This window comes from Sander lucioperca, chromosome 2, assembly GCF_008315115.2.
Source record: "Sander lucioperca isolate FBNREF2018 chromosome 2, SLUC_FBN_1.2, whole genome shotgun sequence".
In the NCBI taxonomy this organism is placed as follows: domain Eukaryota; kingdom Metazoa; phylum Chordata; class Actinopteri; order Perciformes; family Percidae; genus Sander; species Sander lucioperca.
The window spans coordinates 30,698,591-30,720,437 of NC_050174.1; the positions used below are offsets into that span (position 1 = coordinate 30,698,591).

The 21,847-nt window shown below is 42.8% G+C and overlaps 1 protein-coding gene across 3 annotated transcripts in view; it reads left to right on the forward strand.

Moving 5' to 3' along the window:
* The window catches only part of LOC116054384 (metal transporter CNNM4), a 55,654-nt gene extending 42,660 nt beyond the window's left edge, over positions 1–12,994 (forward strand). For 2 of the 3 annotated variants that reach the window (XM_031305914.2, XM_031305915.2), the window contains one exon: positions 766–5,684. In XM_031305914.2, coding sequence (XP_031161774.1) covers positions 766–1,029 — 264 coding nt within the window. In that variant the 3' untranslated portion in view covers positions 1,030–5,684. Of the gene's footprint in view, positions 1–765; positions 5,685–12,968 lie in introns of those variants that run through there. The other variant, XR_004106055.2, reaches the window with a different exon arrangement.
* The last annotated feature ends 8,853 nt before the right edge of the window (positions 12,995–21,847 follow it).

The following is a 21,847-nucleotide window of genomic DNA, read 5'->3' on the forward strand; positions in this document are numbered from 1 at the left end:
GGTTATACATTTTAATCTTTGATAGAATTAGTAAGTGTCGACCAGATATAGTAGAGGTACCCAAACATTCTCCAAGAAGGGATATAAAACTGTATTGTATTGTATGGGCATTTATACCACAGCCATAGAAAATACTAGAAAAGAAAAAGTTCTGTTCTCTCACCATCTGTATAGGCTGTCCCAAAGTTGCTTCTCCAACAACAATCATGACAATGTCTGTTTTTACCAGCAGCAAATTTAGGTGTCCTCTCTTCCAATACCAGGAAAAAAACCCATCTTACCAGCATGTACAGTGTTAATTTCAACATAAAGTTTACCTGCTTAGTCATTATATATGAAGCTTATCTATATTCAACTACAATTTTCAACCAAATATAGACACATTTTAACCTAGATGCCTAGACCTTTATTTACCTGCAAATTAGCCAATTAGCTAAGTCAGTGCTTACTGGTATAAAATGTTGTAGTATAGTATAGTTATTTTTCCTGGGATAGATTATTATGTCAGAAATCCTTTACCTCTTAAGGTACAGGTTGACATTTTAGAGATTTAGCTTTCTTCTTTCCTTTGCTGAGAGTTGGAAGAGGGATATAACATCTCATATCTGTCCATTCAGTATATGGTTGTATATTGTTTTTTTTGTACAGACAAAAGAGTGGTATTGACCGTATCTAATTCATCAGCATTTCAAACTTTTAAGCTTTACCTCTGGTAGACTGAAGACAACAACAATTCTCAGTTTTGATCTCCCCTCTTTCCTTCAGGTCACACGGGCCCAGTACCAGAACGGTCTGATGGCGTCCCTTCTGGACAGCACGCCCCAGTCCCCAGAGAGCAGCCACAACACGATTAACCTGGATCAAACCACTCCCCCCGCCACCGCCAACACCACCATCACCATCACGGACCTGGGAGCAGACTCCACCCCTACGGAGAACGGACCGGACGAGACAACGCTTCTCCTCCTCAACGAGCAGAACTCCCCGCACACAGCCAACCACCACAGCCAGCTGGGAAACAGCATTTGACCCCCTACATACTCCTTTTGCACGCATGCACTACTACGTTCAAATGTATGCTGAGGAGGGGAGGAGTGTGTGTGTGTGAATGGGAATGGGAATGCAGACACACTGACATTGAGAGACAAGCCATGTGCATGCATATTGTGTAAATATGCAAGGATTAAACATACACATGCACACACACAGACATGACCCCTTTTTATTGTGGGAACTTCATAAAGACTCACCGCAAACACTCATCTGTTGTAGTTCGTCGACAGAAGTTTGTGTGTTTGTGTGTGTGTGTGTGTGTGTGTCTGTCTGTGTGTCTGTGTGTGTTGTGTTGTGTTTGTGTTTGTGTTTGTGTCTGTGTTTGTGTCTGCACATGCTCCTTAGTGTATTAACTGATGACAAAGATCTGAAGGACCTGCTTGTCTGGACCAGAAAGCTCCTCTCTCTCTCTCACCCATCATCATCAATCAGAGGCCTCACCAATTTGCGAGTTTCCTGTGTGTGTGTGTGTTTTGAAATGTGTGTGTTGCTTCCAGTTCACTTTCCCTAATGAGAGACTCAGGGAGACTCCACCCTCCTTCTCCCCCTGCTCTTGCCGACGCACATACATTTATGCGAGTGCGGTCCAACCGCAAGCCTCAAACCAAACCCACCGCCGCATGTGTAGCAACCTGCATCCCCTTCTCACCATCCATACAGCTAGTAGACAAGGACAACCCAAGCATGTCAGCGGAGTTCAAACAAAGTAATATATGTTCCGTAGAAATTTATAGTTAGATATTTATTGATGAATTCTGTGTGAGACGAACACACAAGACTATTTTTTTTGGGGGGGGGTTGGGTTGGATTTCTATATAATTCTTTTTTTTTTTCCCTTCTTGTGTCCTGGATAGAATCATTAATAGACCAGAGCCTTTATCGCAGAGTTCTTAAGAGATTTAGCAGCAATAGACAGCCAGTCTGTATCGTGACTAAGACAATCAATATGATCAATATATATAATTTTTAGTTCCACCGATGACAGATCTGTAAAGGGAGGTCGTGTAGGAATCAGTTTTTCCAAAGGTGGTCGATGTTTGAGAGCACTTTGAGTCCTTTCCTACATTTTTCAGAGAGGGGTGGGTTGTCTGTGTGTGTGTGTGTGTGTGTGTGTCTGTGTGTCTGTGTGTGTATGTGACCAAAATGGCCACCAGACTTGGTGGGAACAGAAACCAAAAGAGGGAAGCATTCACATTCTGACTAGAAAATACTTTTAAGAAATCTGAGACTTTATTTATTGAGTTCGATGTGTATGTACATATTATATTGTTAATAAGGGAAGACAAGAAATGTGATTTTTATTTTGCCTGTGAGATTTTACATGTTATATGTTCCTTTGCATTCAGTGGTTATGTTTGGGTTTCCTTTTTTGTAAATCCCCCAGCAAACATGTACTGTTTGTTTGTATTTCTGTAGCCAAACACACTGTTCAGCCTCGCCATTGGCCACATTTTGTCAGCTTTATGGGAAACAGTGTTGTATATTTTATGATTATCACAATGCATGTATTTCACAGAACTGCACACACTCCAGTTGTGTTTTACTGTACCTTCTGAGGAGATTTTAAAGGAAATATATTTTCTAAAACTTATATATTTTTTTGTCTTGTGACGGATTTTTCTTCGATTGATTTCTAGCAGAACCACAGTGGTGTTTCATGGATTTTTTTTTTTTTTGTTGGTGATAAACAACATGAAAAGTGAATCATTCATCTGATTTTATGTTTTTAAAACCCAAGAGAAAGGACTGCTTTCTAGTCTTGTTATTCCTGCAAAGATGTTCGGCGTTCACACGAGACATCAATGGTAGAGATTGATTTCCAACTACATATACCAGAATGCAAATTCCACTTCTGTCAAGGAGCAAATGGTGTGAAATTCTGTGGAAGGAAAACTGCTGAAGCACTGTTGTGGTCATACTGAAATATGTGGTCATCTTGTTATTTGTTCGCTGTTCCTCAGAAAATATAATTCATTCTGCAACCGAAACAGGACTCCTCCTGTCCTAAAGTTTTTTTTAGAAAAGACCAAGAAAAGTAACTTGCTGTACTTTTGAGTCAGTAGGTTTTTAGGGTTTTGCAGTATGTGAAATATTTTGAATGTTTCCAAAACCCAGATATACACATATTAGCTGAAAAATTTAAATAGAATTTGAAGCAAGCAGACAGTTTGCTAAAGAAGTAATGGATAATTGATTTAATGTGTTGGAGTCAATTTTCTGCCAAAGACACGAGCGGTGATAATCTAAAGAATAATTAGACGGATTATGGAAAGTTGGATTATGGGCTGATGCATTGTGGGTCTGAGCTGTCCTGGTGTTTTATCTTGTTAACAGGATGCGAACGATTTATCTACAAGACGCAATTATTTGAGCTAAACTCAATGCTTTGTCAGTTAACATGGACATTACTTTGTTAAAGTCACTGCCAGTTTATTTAACCTAAACTCTGGAGGCTTTATGGGACTTTCTGAGATTGTTTTACACTGCCTTAAAAACACTTTAGTTTGAGTCTGGTGTCCAGTTTACCTGATGCCTCAATACACTGCGCTACTGTCCATTCTATTTTCTTTTTACTGGAAAATGTTCACAATTACACTATTCATATTTCAATGTGGAGTTCCACAACACTAAAATCACAGCAGATTGGATTTTTAGTAATATTATTGGTTGAGTAAAACTTCAGTGGGTGAAGCCAATGATACAGCCAAATATAGCTTACTAGCAAGGAGGACAAATTATGGAATTCTAGGCTAAATATAAAAACTAAAATTACCCTTTTTATGCACTTCATGCATTTTGTGACCTATTCATTTTTTTCTGACAAGCGGTTATGTAGGATGTTTTATGATAGAATATAACTAAACCAATGTAAAATTTACAATAATTATAAAAATAGTCAACTATTGGCTCACATTGTTGTTTAGAGGGCTACAGTAGTTGCGTACATATATATATATACTCATATATGAGCTAGTTTGAATTTGTAATATCAAGCTAAGCTAGCTCGCTAATGTCCAGAGCCGAAGTCCCTGCACCTCAGTTTATTTTCTCATAAAGGATTTCTTTCATTTTGAAAACCAGCAATATTTCTCCAGGGTTTAATGTCCATAATAGTCACATGTCGTGATGTTAATAATGACAAATGGGTATCTGCTGAACTGGACTGTTAGCATTCAAAAACGACAGCTCCCATGAGACTTTGATAGCATGCTAGCGGCTATAGTCCCATTCATGACTCTATATGTTATTCTGTGATTCGGTCACATATCTATCTCCGCACAAATCTTACAGGAAAATTGTTTTAATCTGTTATCCCGATTAAATCTGTTAAATTAAATCTTAAAATGTATTTTTGCTATCTCGTACATTGTCCCCGTATTCTTTCAGATGATGTTTGCCAAATCAAAGTTTAAACATTTCCCCTCGCTATGGCAGGCTGTGGCTTGTGGCCAGTCCAGTGCAGTTGAAATATTGGATTTAAAGATTAGTTTCTACTCAGGAAAGCATTGCTTCGGGCCCGTCTGTGAGCTCATGAAAATACCTTTGACGATGCATCCTGCTTCTTAATAACAGGTAATAAAAACGTTTCCTCCTAGGTTCGTGTACACACGTGTAACACAGTGACTCAATCACTGAGAAATGTACGGAGTGCTGAGGCACTGGACAACAATAATGGCATGTATTGTTCTTTAATAATTTAATAATCTTTAATAATAGTCATCTTTTTATCTTAAATAAAGCCCAGGGAGTATAAAGCTATAGTGATTTTATTTTGAAAGGTGCTGATGTTTAACTCAACCAATGGGGTTTATTCTGCATACAGCAGCTCTGCTTCTGAGAAATGTTTCTGTTTATATATTTTAAACAAGAATTCCACATTTATTGTTCTCCATGTTTGGGGATTGAAGGAAGTTGGAACAGTCCGGACTCTTTTGTGATTTAAAAATAAAAGCACTTTAGCGAGAAAAGGAAGTATTTTCCTAAAAAAAAGCCACAAAATTGCCAAAGTTGTCGGTTCAGCTTCTGTCGCAATACTGTTACTAACCAGGATGTCATAATCATCATTATCTACGCTGACTCCTAAGCATGACAAAGCTTTTTTTTTTCTCTCTTTCTTTTTTAAGCAAGCAAAACACTTCTGAAATGAGCTCACTGACTCACCATTCTGTTGCCTTCACTATCTTTTAATGTTTTTTGTGTGTGTTCATTCCTGAATTACACACACACACACACACACACACACACACTCCCATTTCAAAGGAACGTTCATTTTGTAGATTTTCTCCCTCACCTGTTTTCAAATCGTACTCTCGGTTCATTGTGTATTTGCGTGAATGCCTGTAAATCTTTATGTTTATTTTATTTACTCTTTTTTTTACATCTGAATACTGTCAGTTATTGTGGTAAACAGAAAGCCTTTTGTCATTAATTTAACTTGGGAACAGAGTGAAAGGAGCGACTTGAGTTTTGGGGGGGAAAAAAATCTCATTGTCCTTTCTCTCTGGAATGCTGTAAGTTAAAAACAAACAAACAGAGAAACAAGGTGTGAATACTGTTTTATAATTTCTGTCTTAATGAGTTTTGACGATGAAGAAAGTTATTAATAAAGCTGAGATATATTTCTCTATGGACCTTTGTGATCGATTTGATTTCCTCTCAGGACTTCTACACTTTTTAGACTTTTCTTTATATTCCACGACACTTGTTGTCACTGTCCAACTGATTTGAGGTTTAAAGGAAGGTATAAAGTTAATTTAGTGTTGGATTATTAGATAAGCCTTTATTGATCCCCAGATGGGAAATTCAGTTGTTGCAGGATCACAAGGACAGAAATAAGTAGGCCTACAGATAAATAGAGAAATTAAAATAAGAAGAATATAAAACTAAAATAAGAATAAAAGTAAAAAAAAATAGAAACTATATATGAACAATTAAAGACAGAATCACAAGGTCAGCAGTCTGGTGTAGCAGCGTACCAGACTCGTGGTTGTATAAGGGTTTCAGTCATTTTTGGGATGCTTTTATCATTGGTCTCATTTTAACTCGCCATTTTAATTTAACTTACTGTATAATTGATTAATGTATCCAGTTATACGTTTGACTCGTATTACCTTTTACTGCCTTTTGTTGGTTACAGGCTTCCATAGATTTTGGTCAAGTCCTCCAAAGCCATACAACCATGGTTGCTTGTTCCTACCATAGACCGTATGAAATAGGGTTACTACCCTTTAATACGACCTAGGAGCGTTTCATAAATTAGAGCCCCTAGCAGTGGCATGAAGTCTCTCCTCATAATAACGGTCACGGTTTTAAACAACGTCGTTACCTTTGTGAAGCATTTGCAGTTGGTTACGTTTATGCACCAAAACTAGTTAGGTTTAGAAAAAGATTGTGGTTTGGGTTAAAACCAGTGCATTTGTTATGTTACTTTAATACCGTGAATACGTATGCGACGTCATTACACACGTGACATAAAATGTGATGTAGTTTGTTCCGTAAAGTTAAATTAATCCTCCATTTACTTTTATTTTCAAACAGAAACTCCCAAGTGAAAGACCTGTCATTGTTTGGCTCTCTTATTCTTCATCACCTTACTTTCTACTTTGCTCTCATCATACTTATTAAGGCCACTATAGAGGGCGCCTCCTAACAATAAACGTAATATAGCCTACGGGGCATAATTGCTGCTTGTAAAACTGACCTATGGGGTAGTTTTTCGGGGCAGGACAGTCTTGTTTTGGTGTTGTTATTGATAAGCACACTTCATGTTTAGATATATAAAACCATATTTAGATTTTTTCTTCCTTAATATAAGAAGGAATTCACCAGTATGTTTTCCTTCTTCTTTCCTCATCGGTGTGTAATATTATTTGAAGCAGTATTTTACTCACCTGAGGGCCATCAAACCAGGTAACATTAACTGCTTTTCTATCATACAAACAGTAACATTAATGACACACAGTGATGAAATGTCTGCTCATTGTTTATTGCTGCCAGTACGGCAGGTTAGTAGCACCAACGTTGGTACCACACATGTAGGTGTGGGTGAAGAAGTGAGATTCAGCCGTTTAAGGAAGTGGTTTGAATTTTGCACTTGAGAAATCCCAGAGCCGCTGCTCCTGTCCTCTTACATCACTGGGAAATTTGTTTGTCAAACTGGTTTTGCAGGATGTTAGCGAGTCATCAACAAGTGATACGGCGAGAGAAAAATATGGACATAATTTAGTATTAATTACACCGGATCTGATGAAACTTCCTTTTGTTTATGTATCTAGGGCCAGTACAATGTAGAAACCTGCTGTTAGAAAACAGAAAAGGTTTTATCTTGGGGTTCATTACTGTAATTCGACATCTCTCATCATATTGTTCTTATTGTATTAAATTACATTCACCACAACTCCCTGAAAGGGCTCAGCAGAGGATTTAGGGTGCCAGGGAACCACCACGCCCTCCAGTGCTCCAGCTCAGCTCACCCACACCGACGTTTGTATCGAGCCATAGGTTTTACTGTGATAGATATCCTTACAGTTACCCCAAATCGAACATTCATGTAGTCACAGATGACTGAAGAGATGTTGAGATCCAGTAGCAATACCTCAGTGTAAAAATATTCCTGCATTCATAATTTTACTTTCAGTAGAAGTTTTACCAGTAAAATGTACATAAATTGGACCAGTGAGGCTGTGGAGGATCTCCAGTCGTGTTTGGATTCTACTGACTGGGATGTGTTCAGGACTGCTGCCAACAGTCTGGATGAGTACACAGAGGCTGTGACGTCATACATCAGCTTCTGTGAGGACTGCTGTGTTCCATCAAGCACCAGGGTGAGCAACAATGACAAAACCCTGGTTCACAGCCAAACTCAGAAGGTTAAGGCTGGCTAAGGAAGAGGCGTTCAGGAGTGGGGACAAAGACAGATTTAAAGAGTCAAAGTACAAGTTTAGCAAGGCAGTGAAGGAGGCTAAACATCGGTACTCTGAGAAGCTCCAACGCCAGTTCTCAGCTAACGACTCTGTGACTGTCTGGAAAGGACTATAAGATCACCACCTATAAGCCTAAAACCCCCCACTCCTTCAATGACCGACACCTAGCCAACGACCTGAACGAGTTCTACTGTCGATTTGAAAGACAAAAGGACAGTCCTGACACCATCCCCCACGACACCTCCCTACAGCTACAGCCACTGTGCATCACCTCCACCTCCCCCACCTAAACAGGGTCCTGGGCCCCCCCACCAATGCCCTCCTTAAAGGTCCCCCCCTCCACCTCCATCCCCCTATCCACCTCAGTGACGACTCTCTCCATCCACGAGAGGGACATCAACAGACTCTTCAGGAGACAGAACCCCCGCAAAGCTGCTGGACCGGACGCTGTCTCCCCATCCAGCTTGAAGCACTGCGCTGACCAGCTGTCTCCAGTGTTCACAGACATTTTTAACACCTCACTGGAGACATGCCACGTGCCAGCCTGCTTCAAGACCTCAACCATAATCCCTGTCCCCAAGAAGCCAAGGACCACAGGACTTAATGACTTCAGACCCGTCGCCCTGACCTCTGTGGTTATGAAGTCCTTTGAGCGCCTTGTGCTTTCACACCTCAAAGCCATCACTGACCCCCTCCTGGACCCCCTGCAGTTTGCCTACAGAGCCAATAGGTCTGTAGACGATGCAGTCAACCTGGCCCTCCACTACATCCTCCGGCACCTGGACTCCGCAGGAATCTACGCCAGGATCCTGTTTGTGGACTTCAGCTCTGCCTTCAATACCATCATCCCGGCTCTGCTTCAGGAGAAACTCTCCCAGCTTGGTGTGCCTGACTCCACCTGCAGGTGGGTCACTGACTTCCTGTCTGACAGGAAGCAGCATGTAAAGCTGGGGAAAGATGTCTCCGACTCACAGTCCATCAGCACCGGATCGCCCCAGGGCTGTGTTCTTTCCCCCCCGCTCTTCTCCCTGTACACCAACAGCTGCACCTCCAGTCACCAGTCCATCAAGCTTCTGAAGTTCGCGGACGACACCTCCCTCATCGGACTCATCTCCGGACTCCTCAGCTCAGGCTGACCACCTGGTGACCTGGTGCAAGCAAAACAATCTAGAGCTCAACGCTCTAAAGACAGTGGAAATGGTTGTGGACTTCAGGAAGAACCCAGCCCCACCTGCCCCCATCACCCTCTGTGGCTCCACAATTGACACTGTGGAGTCTTTCCGCTTCCTAACTATCATCTCCCAGGATCTCAAGTGGGAGCTGAACATCAGCTCCCTCGTGAAGAAAGCACAACAGAGGATGTACTTCCTGCGACAGCTGAAGAAATTCAACCTGCCAAAGACAATGATGGTGTACTTCTACACAGCCATCATTGAGTCCATCCTCACTTCCTCCATCACCATCTGGTACGCTGCTAGCACAGTCAAGGACAAGGGCAGGCTGCAGCGTGTCATTTGGTCTGCAGAGAAGGTGATTGGCTGCAATCTGCCGCCACTCCAGGACCTATACGCCACCAGGACTCTGAAGCGAGCTGGAAAGATTGTGGCTGACCCCTCCCACCCCGGACACAAGCTCTTTGAGCCACTCCCCTCTGGCAGGAGGCTGAGGTCCATCAGGACCAAAACCTCACGTCACATGAACAGCTTTTTCCCCTCCGCCACTAGCCTTCTAAACAAAGCCCGGAAACCACCCTGGCTCTCCACCCCTGGCTCTTCATGCCACTGTTCTCTCTCTGCTGTAATGTTCTTTATTTTTTATTTATATCTTTATTTTTAATTTAATACATACTGTGTACATATACTTATACTTATATTGTTTATACATATACTTATATTGTTTAATATTCCATCTAGAGAAAGTGTGACGTGCACCAACAACACCAAAACAAATTCCTTGTATGTGTTTAAAAACGTACTTGGCAATAAAACCCTTTCTGATTCTGATTCTGAATTACCGAATGTTAAGTACTCAGACATCAGAATGGCCTCTGTCAAAGTGTTATATTATTGGATTATTAGATAACCAAAATTGAGTCATCCAAAATGTCTCACTTGCATCAATGAGTTCCTCTTTATTCTGTGGCTTGGCTTCACTTCGCATGAAGTTCTTCAGGGAATGACAGACCAGTTAAATTTAGTTCAGATCAGGCAACCTACAATAATTGGGCTCATGCTTGTGCATATGTTCTTATTCTGTATACTCTGATGCTCATTCAATTCTATATATATGTCACTTGTCATCTTCAAGAAATCCACAATATGACATGCAAAATTAGCCATAATAAGAAATTATTATTATATATTATATAATAAGTTTTCACACAAAAATGTCCCTGAATAAACTAAAGTTTGAACAGTCCAATCTAACTCAGAGATTCTCAATTTTCTTTCAGCTAAGGCCTCCTTACAACATCATGTATGTTCCTTGGAATAATATACCATATTACATTACATTACATGTCATTTAGCTGACGCTTTTATCCAAAGCGACTTACAATTAAGTGCTTTCAACTGTGAAGGTTCAAACTCCAGACCACAAGTAGTAAGTGCAAATACAGTAGCTTTAAATAGGCAAAGCTACAAAGAGACAAATGAAAGTGCAGGTTCGAAAGTGCAAGTTCAAGAATTTTTTTTTATCCGAGGTGTAGTCGGAAGAGATGCGTTTTTAGCCTTCGGCGGAAGATGTGTAGGCTTTCGGCCATCCTGATATCGATGGGGAGCTCGTTCCACCATTTGGGAGCCAGGACAGTGAACAGTCGGGATTTCGTTGAGTGATTAGTTCTCCCTCGCTGTGAGGGAGCAGCCAGCAGTTTGGCTGATGCAGAATGAAGTGGGCGGGTTGGGGTATATGGTTTGACCATGTTCTGGATGTAAGCGGGTGCTGATCCGTTCGTGGCCCTGTAGGTAAGTACTAGTGTCTTGAAGCGGATGCGGGCCGCAATTGGTAACCAGTGAAGAGAGCGGAGGAGCGGTGTAGTGTGAGAGAACTTGGGGAGGTTGAAGACAAGTCGAGCCGCTGCATTCTGAATGAGCTGCAGGGGTTGGATGGCACATGCAGGCAGGCCAATCAGGAGGGAGTTGCAATAGTCTAGACGTGAGATGACTAGAGCCTGAACCAGAACCTGAGCCGCCTTCTGCGTTAGAAGGGGACGTATCCTTCTGATGTTATGCAGCATGTATCTACACGATCGGGTGGTTGCAGCAATGTTAGCAGTGAAGGAGAGTTGGTCGTCAAGTGTTACACCCAGGTTTCTAGCAGTCTTGGTGGGGACTACTATAGAGTTGTCAATTGTTATAGTCAGGTCTTGGGTAGGAGAGCCCTTCCCTGGAAGGAAAAGGAGCTCAGTCTTGTCGAGGTTGAGTTTCAGATGGTGTGTGGACATCCAAGAAGAAATGTCAGTCAGACAGGCCGAGATACGTGCTGCTACCTGAGTTTCAGACTCAGGAAAGGAGAGAATTAGTTGGGTGTCATCTGCGTAGCTGTGATAAGAAAAGCCGTGCGACTGAATGACAGATCCGAGAGAGTTGGTGTACAGAGAGAAGAGGAGGGGACCCAGGACTGATCCCTGAGGAACCCCAGTTTTAAGTGGGCAAGGTTCTGAGCTAGACCCTCTCCAGGTTACCCGGTAGGTTCGGTCTGCCAGGTAAGATGTGAGTAATGAGAGCGCAGAGCCTGAGACACCCAGATTTCGGAGTGTCGAAATGAGGATCTGGTGGTTCACTGTGTCAAAGGCAGCAGAAAGATCCAGAAGGATGATGATGGACGAGAGAGAGGTTGTTCTAGCGATGTGAAGCTGCTCAGTGACAGCAAGGAGGGCAGTTTCTGTTGAGTGGCCAGCCTTGAAGCCAGACTGGTGGGGATCAAGAAGGTTGTTCTGGTGGAGATAGGTAGAGAGTTGATTATAAATGGCACGCTCAAGAGTTTTAGATAGGAATGGAAGAAGGGAGACGGGTCTATAGTTATTTACATCAGAGGAGTCGAGTGTTGGTTTTTTGAGCAGTGGGGTCACTCTTGCCTCTTTGAGAGCATCGGGGAAACAGCCAGTTGACATGGAGATGTTAATGAGATGGGTGAGGAAAGGAAGGAGGTCTGGAGCAATGGACTGGAGAAGGTGAGAAGGGATAGGATCCAGGGGGCAGGTGGTTGGGCGGGCAGAGGTAATCAAAGTAAGAATTTGGTTTGGAGATAAAGGGGTGAAAGAGGAAAGAGTACTGGAAGTGATGGATGGTAAGGTGATTTCAGGAGGTGTGGTTGAGAATGAAGAGCGTATGTCATCTATCTTTTTTACAAAGTAGTTGACAAAGTGGGTTGGTAGGAGGGAGGAGGGAGGAGGTGGACTGGGGGAATCTAGGAGGTTAGAGAAGATGGAAAAAAGTTTTTTGGGGTTCGAGAAAGAGGATTCAATTTTGGTTTGATAAAAAGAGCTTTTGGCTGCAGAAATAGAGGCAGTGAAGGAGGAAAGAAGAGACTGATAGGTAAGCAGATCATCTGGGTGTTTGGATTTCTGCCATTTCCTTTCCACTGCCCGTATAGTTGATCTTTCAGCACGTACTGAGTCAGATAACCACGGAGCTGGGGAGGATTTGCGAGCCTGTCGTGAAGTAAGAGGGCAGAGAGAGTCGAGAGAGGAGGATAGAGTAGAGAAGAGAGTGTCTGTGGCATCATTGGGAGACATGAGTAAGAAAGAGTCGGATGGAGGGAGGGTTGATAAAGTACATGCCGCCAGAGAAGAAGGAGAGAGTGAACGAATATTACGGTGGACAGGTATGGTGTCTCTTGAGATATGGTTGTGAGCTTGGGAGAGCGGGAGAGAGTAAGAGATGAAGAAATGGTCTGAGGTATGGAGTGGAGTAACAGTGAGGTTGGCTGTAGTGCAGTTTCTGGTGAATATGAGATCTAAGTGGTTGCCAGCTTTGTGAGTGGGTGGTGAAGGAGAGAGTGAGAGGGCAAAAGAAGAGAGAAGGTGAGAAAAGGCAGCTAACTTCTCTGTCTGGATGTTGAAGTCGCCCAGAAGTACCAGCGGAGGGCCAGTTTCAGGGATGTTTGAAAGAAGGACATCCAGCTCCTCCAAAAACTCTCCCAGAGGACCTGGTGGGCGGTAGATAACAATGATGACTAGTTGTACCGGATGGGTTATGGTGACAGCATGAAGTTCAAAAGATTGTGGAGTGAACTGTGGCAATGGGTAGAGAGAAAATCTCCACTTGGGGTTAATGAGTAGGCCTGTCCCCCCGCCTCTCCCAGTGGGTCTTTGTGTGTGGGTGAAAGAGTAGGCAGAAGAAAAGGCAGCAGGGGTGGATGTGTTGGTCGGTGTAATCCAGGTCTCAGTGAGAGCAAGGAAGTCAAGGGATTTCAGGCTGGCAAAGCCAGAAATGAACTCAGTCTTGCGAGTGGCAGACTGGCAGTTCCACAGGTCACCTGCAACAAGGTGTTGAATGTGTGTGGAACGGGTGGGATAGGTAAGAGAGGTGGGGTTGCGGAAATGTTGCGAGCTAATGCGTGGTTTGTAGTATCTCCGAGAGGAAACACGGACAGGAATGGAGAAGCAGCATATTTCCAGATGAAGACACCGAGCAGTTAAGTGAGATAAAGATAAGGTTAAGCCCACTTAGCCTCCCACGAAGACTCCCGCGTAGACTCCTTTTTTCTTTGTCCTCCGAGTCTTCGTCCGATGAGGCTGCCGCTTCACGCAAATACCCTTCATTAAATACAAGGAGGTGATTGGTGTTGGCTACAAGTGGGGAGGCCGCACCCTGGCTAATCAGTCAAAAGCACCTGAGAGTCGTTCCTGCGACAGCTGAAGAAATTCAACCTGCCAAAGACAATGATGGTGCACTTCTACACAGCCATCATTGAGTCCATCCTCACTTCCTCCATCACCATCTGGTACGCTGCTAGCACAGTCAAGGACAAGGGCAGGCTGCAGCGTGTCATTTGGTCTGCAGAGAAGGTGATTGGCTGCAATCTGCCGCCACTCCAGGACCTATACGCCACCAGGACTCTGAAGCGAGCTGGAAAGATTGTGGCTGACCCCTCCCACCCCGGACACAAGCTCTTTGAGCCACTCCCCTCTGGCAGGAGGCTGAGGTCCATCAGGACCAAAACCTCACGTCACATGAACAGCTTTTTCCCCTCCGCCACTAGCCTTCTAAACAAAGCCCGGAAACCACCCTGGCTCTCCACCCCTGGCTCTTCATGCCACTGTTCTCTCTCTGCTGTAATGTTCTTTATTTTTTATTTATATCTTTATTTTTAATTTAATACATACTGTGTACATATACTTATACTTATATTGTTTATACATATACTTATATTGTTTAATATTCCATCTAGAGAAAGTGTGACGTGCACCAACAACACCAAAACAAATTCCTTGTATGTGTTTAAAAACGTACTTGGCAATAAAACCCTTTCTGATTCTGATTCTGAATTACCGAATGTTAAGTACTCAGACATCAGAATGGCCTCTGTCAAAGTGTTATATTATTGGATTATTAGATAACCAAAATTGAGTCATCCAAAATGTCTCACTTGCATCAATGAGTTCCTCTTTATTCTGTGGCTTGGCTTCACTTCGCATGAAGTTCTTCAGGGAATGACAGACCAGTTAAATTTAGTTCAGATCAGGCAACCTACAATAATTGGGCTCATGCTTGTGCATATGTTCTTATTCTGTATACTCTGATGCTCATTCAATTCTATATATATGTCACTTGTCATCTTCAAGAAATCCACAATATGACATGCAAAATTAGCCATAATAAGAAATTATTATTATTATATATTATATAATAAGTTTTCACACAAAAATGTCCCTGAATAAACTAAAGTTTGAACAGTCCAATCTAACTCAGAGATTCTCAATTTTCTTTCAGCTAAGGCCTCCTTACAACATCATGTATGTTCCTTGGAATAATATACCATATTACATTACATTACATGTCATTTAGCTGACGCTTTTATCCAAAGCGACTTACAATTAAGTGCTTTCAACTGTGAAGGTTCAAACTCCAGACCACAAGTAGTAAGTGCAAATACAGTAGCTTTAAATAGGCAAAGCTACAAAGAGACAAATGAAAGTGCAGGTTCGAAAGTGCAAGTTCAAGAATTTTTTTTTTTATCCGAGGTGTAGTCGGAAGAGATGCGTTTTTAGCCTTCGGCGGAAGATGTGTAGGCTTTCGGCCATCCTGATATCGATGGGGAGCTCGTTCCACCATTTGGGAGCCAGGACAGTGAACAGTCGGGATTTCGTTGAGTGATTAGTTCTCCCTCGCTGTGAGGGAGCAGCCAGCAGTTTGGCTGATGCAGAATGAAGTGGGCGGGTTGGGGTATATGGTTTGACCATGTTCTGGATGTAAGCGGGTGCTGATCCGTTCGTGGCCCTGTAGGTAAGTACTAGTGTCTTGAAGCGGATGCGGGCCGCAATTGGTAACCAGTGAAGAGAGCGGAGGAGCGGTGTAGTGTGAGAGAACTTGGGGAGGTTGAAGACAAGTCGAGCCGCTGCATTCTGAATGAGCTGCAGGGGTTGGATGGCACATGCAGGCAGGCCAATCAGGAGGGAGTTGCAATAGTCTAGACGTGAGATGACTAGAGCCTGAACCAGAACCTGAGCCGCCTTCTGCGTTAGAAGGGGACGTATCCTTCTGATGTTATGCAGCATGTATCTACACGATCGGGTGGTTGCAGCAATGTTAGCAGTGAAGGAGAGTTGGTCGTCAAGTGTTACACCCAGGTTTCTAGCAGTCTTGGTGGGGACTACTATAGAGTTGTCAATTGTTATAGTCAGGTCTTGGGTAGGAGAGCCCTTCCCTGGAAGGAAAAGGAGCTCAGTCTTGTCGAGGTTGAGTTTCAGATGGTGTGTGGACATCCAAGAAGAAATGTCAGTCAGACAGGCCGAGATACGTGCTGCTACCTGAGTTTCAGACTCAGGAAAGGAGAGAATTAGTTGGGTGTCATCTGCGTAGCTGTGATAAGAAAAGCCGTGCGACTGAATGACAGATCCGAGAGAGTTGGTGTACAGAGAGAAGAGGAGGGGACCCAGGACTGATCCCTGAGGAACCCCAGTTTTAAGTGGGCAAGGTTCTGAGCTAGACCCTCTCCAGGTTACCCGGTAGGTTCGGTCTGCCAGGTAAGATGTGAGTAATGAGAGCGCAGAGCCTGAGACACCCAGATTTCGGAGTGTCGAAATGAGGATCTGGTGGTTCACTGTGTCAAAGGCAGCAGAAAGATCCAGAAGGATGATGATGGACGAGAGAGAGGTTGTTCTAGCGATGTGAAGCTGCTCAGTGACAGCAAGGAGGGCAGTTTCTGTTGAGTGGCCAGCCTTGAAGCCAGACTGGTGGGGATCAAGAAGGTTGTTCTGGTGGAGATAGGTAGAGAGTTGATTATAAATGGCACGCTCAAGAGTTTTAGATAGGAATGGAAGAAGGGAGACGGGTCTATAGTTATTTACATCAGAGGAGTCGAGTGTTGGTTTTTTGAGCAGTGGGGTCACTCTTGCCTCTTTGAGAGCATCGGGGAAACAGCCAGTTGACATGGAGATGTTAATGAGATGGGTGAGGAAAGGAAGGAGGTCTGGAGCAATGGACTGGAGAAGGTGAGAAGGGATAGGATCCAGGGGGCAGGTGGTTGGGCGGGCAGAGGTAATCAAAGTAAGAATTTGGTTTGGAGATAAAGGGGTGAAAGAGGAAAGAGTACTGGAAGTGATGGATGGTAAGGTGATTTCAGGAGGTGTGGTTGAGAATGAAGAGCGTATGTCATCTATCTTTTTTACAAAGTAGTTGACAAAGTGGGTTGGTAGGAGGGAGGAGGGAGGAGGTGGACTGGGGGAATCTAGGAGGTTAGAGAAGATGGAAAAAAGTTTTTTGGGGTTCGAGAAAGAGGATTCAATTTTGGTTTGATAAAAAGAGCTTTTGGCTGCAGAAATAGAGGCAGTGAAGGAGGAAAGAAGAGACTGATAGGTAAGCAGATCATCTGGGTGTTTGGATTTCTGCCATTTCCTTTCCACTGCCCGTATAGTTGATCTTTCAGCACGTACTGAGTCAGATAACCACGGAGCTGGGGAGGATTTGCGAGCCTGTCGTGAAGTAAGAGGGCAGAGAGAGTCGAGAGAGGAGGATAGAGTAGAGAAGAGAGTGTCTGTGGCATCATTGGGAGACATGAGTAAGAAAGAGTCGGATGGAGGGAGGGTTGATAAAGTACATGCCGCCAGAGAAGAAGGAGAGAGTGAACGAATATTACGGTGGACAGGTATGGTGTCTCTTGAGATATGGTTGTGAGCTTGGGAGAGCGGGAGAGAGTAAGAGATGAAGAAATGGTCTGAGGTATGGAGTGGAGTAACAGTGAGGTTGGCTGTAGTGCAGTTTCTGGTGAATATGAGATCTAAGTGGTTGCCAGCTTTGTGAGTGGGTGGTGAAGGAGAGAGTGAGAGGGCAAAAGAAGAGAGAAGGTGAGAAAAGGCAGCTAACTTCTCTGTCTGGATGTTGAAGTCGCCCAGAAGTACCAGCGGAGGGCCAGTTTCAGGGATGTTTGAAAGAAGGACATCCAGCTCCTCCAAAAACTCTCCCAGAGGACCTGGTGGGCGGTAGATAACAATGATGACTAGTTGTACCGGATGGGTTATGGTGACAGCATGAAGTTCAAAAGATTGTGGAGTGAACTGTGGCAATGGGTAGAGAGAAAATCTCCACTTGGGGTTAATGAGTAGGCCTGTCCCCCCGCCTCTCCCAGTGGGTCTTTGTGTGTGGGTGAAAGAGTAGGCAGAAGAAAAGGCAGCAGGGGTGGATGTGTTGGTCGGTGTAATCCAGGTCTCAGTGAGAGCAAGGAAGTCAAGGGATTTCAGGCTGGCAAAGCCAGAAATGAACTCAGTCTTGCGAGTGGCAGACTGGCAGTTCCACAGGTCACCTGCAACAAGGTGTTGAATGTGTGTGGAACGGGTGGGATAGGTAAGAGAGGTGGGGTTGCGGAAATGTTGCGAGCTAATGCGTGGTTTGTAGTATCTCCGAGAGGAAACACGGACAGGAATGGAGAAGCAGCATATTTCCAGATGAAGACACCGAGCAGTTAAGTGAGATAAAGATAAGGTTAAGCCCACTTAGCCTCCCACGAAGACTCCCGCGTAGACTCCTTTTTTCTTTGTCCTCCGAGTCTTCGTCCGATGAGGCTGCCGCTTCACGCAAATGCCCTTCATTAAATACAAGGAGGTGATTGGTGTTGGCTACAAGTGGGGAGGCCGCACCCTGGCTAATCAGTCAAAAGCACCTGAGAGTCGTTAACCTCCACTCCCCAAATTCACACTTTACACTAACTAGTTTCACTTTAAGAAAATCCTCTAAATTATGCCTAACAACACAACCAATCCAGCAAAGAACACACAGCAGCAGTAGAAAGTAGAAAAGTACAAGAAGCAGCAAAAACCCAAATAAAGTCTGTACTTAACTTAATATCTAGCAGTCCAGTAGTCAGTTCCTTCAGAAATCAAATGCACTCTAATAATCTAATACCCAGATTCTAAGAGGGTTAGATTTGTTGGGTTTGAACATTATCTAGGTAGGAATTTAAACTCTAACGTGTCTAGATTATCATTTAAATGATCATAATATAGTTTTTATTTTATTATTTTACAAGCGGTTTCATAGTTGAACGGATAATATTTTAAGTTTTGAATCTAGAATAGTTAAGTAACTGAGTAAGTAGGCCTACATGCTCTTTTACCTGAACTTTTAGTGTCTCCTGATTTAATTACATCTGTCTGCCTTTTATCTAGCTTAGTGTTAAGAGGAAGCATTTCACTATGGCCACTGAGTGAGACCTTTTTTTTAGAGCCCAGGTTGGCTACAACAGAGATTCACTAATTTAACTAATTAACTAATCAAAGCACTTTTGATAAGTTGGAGCAGACAGTATTGAGCCGATGCAAATCTACTCAGACAGACTTGTGAGTTGAATGTCTTCTCAGCTTTTGTTTATTCTGTTGTCTCCTGTAACCTTGTATAAAAACCCTGGCCAGAAACTCCTTCAGGTCAGAGAGAATATTATCTCTTCTTGTGAACTTTTGTCTCCACTGCGCAGTGAATAAAACTCATCTGAATCAGCCGCAGAATTGGACCTGAGAAAACTTTTTCTTCCACAGTATGTATCATCATCATCATCATCATCATCATCATCATCATATTCTTTATTCAGGACACAAAAAAACGGTCCATAGCACAATACAAAACATAGCAAAAGACAGACAAATACAAGAAAAAACACATACAATAAGAAATGACTACAAAAGGCCGAGTTCCACAGTATACAAAAAGAGCATATAGACTAAAGCGCCAATGGTTCCACAATCTCGAAGTGAACCTAACCGCACTCATTGCAGGGTTCACTAGTGTTGCAATTATGCTGTTGAATGACTCAGATAGTCTACACATACATCTGTACATGAGATTCCTCAGTACAGCAGGACAGGTGCTTAAAACACTTAAAAACATTTGGCTTGCACTGCTCCATCGTGGTATTTTAAGCAGCAGCCCCATGCCATCATTATATGCCACATTGAGTTTCTGCATACTGCTTTTTTTATAGCACTGCCACAAGTGGACAGTTGGGGTGCAAAAAGCTTTAAAAAGTGTGGTCTTCACAGACAATGAACACATACTAAATTTGCGATTCAGCATATTAGCCGGCATCAGGCCCTGTTTACACGATGACGCTCGCGGGTGAAAACAACAAAATATTTTATCAGATGTGCCTTTCGTTTATACGGCGACTGCGTTTTTGGGGCTTAAAAAAGCAAAAAAGTGAAACCACCCTCTAGAGTGGAAATCTTAAAAACGCTCCACTGTTGCATTCCTGTCTAAAGGGCAAAAACGCAAAAGTCTGAAGACAGCGGTTTGGAGAGAGACGAGAAAAAGGCTTTCAGGTAGTCTGTTGTTATAGGCTACAGAAAAAGGCTCCTGTTATCTAAAAGATTTTCAGTGTAATGGCTCAATATTTAACTGATTTCGACAATGTGGATAAGGTTGTTATAGTTCGATGACCATATGTAGGCTATTCATTTAAGCCAGAGTAGGCTACAACATGCGGATGAAGAGAAAGAGAGAGAGCGAGAGGCAGCGGCTGAAGGGCTGCGAGGCTCAGGATATTGGTAATGCTCCCATGGGTGCTGTGCTCTGGGCTTATCACCACCTAGCCACCTGGTGTGCATACTACATCGAATTTCACACACTTTTGCGTCACCATATGCATGCAGATTTCCATCCCAAAACTCTTGTCTAAACGCGGAATAAAAAGTGAGAACGCAATGCCACTTTTGCGTTTTCTCTTCAGATCGTTTCAGTCTAAACATAACCTCAAAAACTACAATCCAAAACTTTGTGTGAGCTACTGTTCAGGAGTTTATGCAGTGTTTTAAACCACGCTCCCAGGCCAACATCATGTCCTGCTGGCCAGCGATCAGACAGCGAGCAGGAAAGAGAGCGGGTTCCCAGATAAAACAGAGGGTTGCCAGTTTGTGTAGCAGCTTACATGCATGCAGGCTACAAAGAAGAAATCGCCCCATACATCCCCCGTAAAAAGAACACATAGACAAACATGCTCAATGGGGTTTTAAGCCCCCAACGTCGACTTCAAGGCAGCGCTGCGACCGTTGACTTCAAGGCACCATTGCCTAATCCTAGTGCCTCCCAGGCAGCGCTGCCTGAAAGACGACTTGGGGGCTTAAAACACCAAACACCGACAAACATGCGCTCAATAATTGTAGGTCGCCTCTGAACTCAGTTGAACTTGTCTGGCTTGCTATAGCGTAATGATATCATTATGTTTCCTCTTTAATTGTTTCATTTAGGCCAAATTTTGATTTGTAATTTAGAGTTTCCTCAAGAGTGACTTCATTGTTCTGCTCAAATTAAAATGGATTCTGGATCCGGCCCTGTTTCAGTCTAGATGATATGAAACACAATTAACTAAGTTCAATCAATGCTGACCGTTTCAGCTTTTAACGTTTTCCCGAGCAGTAAAAGTACAAAATTGTGAGCCATTTCTTTGTAGTAGGATAACAAAACTTCATATATTATACAATTTCAGCAACTCCATTATGGCATTTCTACATTTGATCACTTCCTCCAATTTAATAAAAAAAAAAAAAAAACTGTTATGGGATGTGAAAGTGCTGCTGAACACTGAAAGAAACTCAATTTCCTAATGCCAACATGAGTAAAACATTAGTCAGCAGCGATTAAAGAATGATTCACACAGAGGAAGGGCAATAACATGTCACTGTGGTTAAAGCACATCCTACCTATTATACACAGGGGGTTTATTTGTAGGTATATATATTCAACAAGGCAGTTTAAGTGTTTTAAATGTAACATTATAATCATTAAGACAAGATGTAAAAGAAGGATTTTTGAAAAGAATAAAAAGAAATAGTAGACTCAAATAAGCTAAAATTGAACAAATATTTCGAAGAGATAACAAGTACAATGTATAGTTACAGTGTAGTAAAATTTAATGCAATAACAAGAAGTGGCAAACAGAAAAGTTTTAAGTCTCAATTTAAAAAGAAACTCAGAGTTTTATGGGAGTTTGTAGCAGCAGATAAAGGGAAAAGGGGGAAAACAGGTAGCCTGCTGTCAAAAGCTAACAAATTCTGAAAAACATCTACTTGTTTAAGCCAATTCACCTTCTGAGGTATTTCTTTGTCTCTGTACAGGCAGAGTGAGTTCAGACACACTTAAAAGATACTTTGCAAATATATACTTTTACTATGCTTATAGGCCATTGTTTTGTTTAATTTTCATTCAGCACTCTCTGTGTGTAAT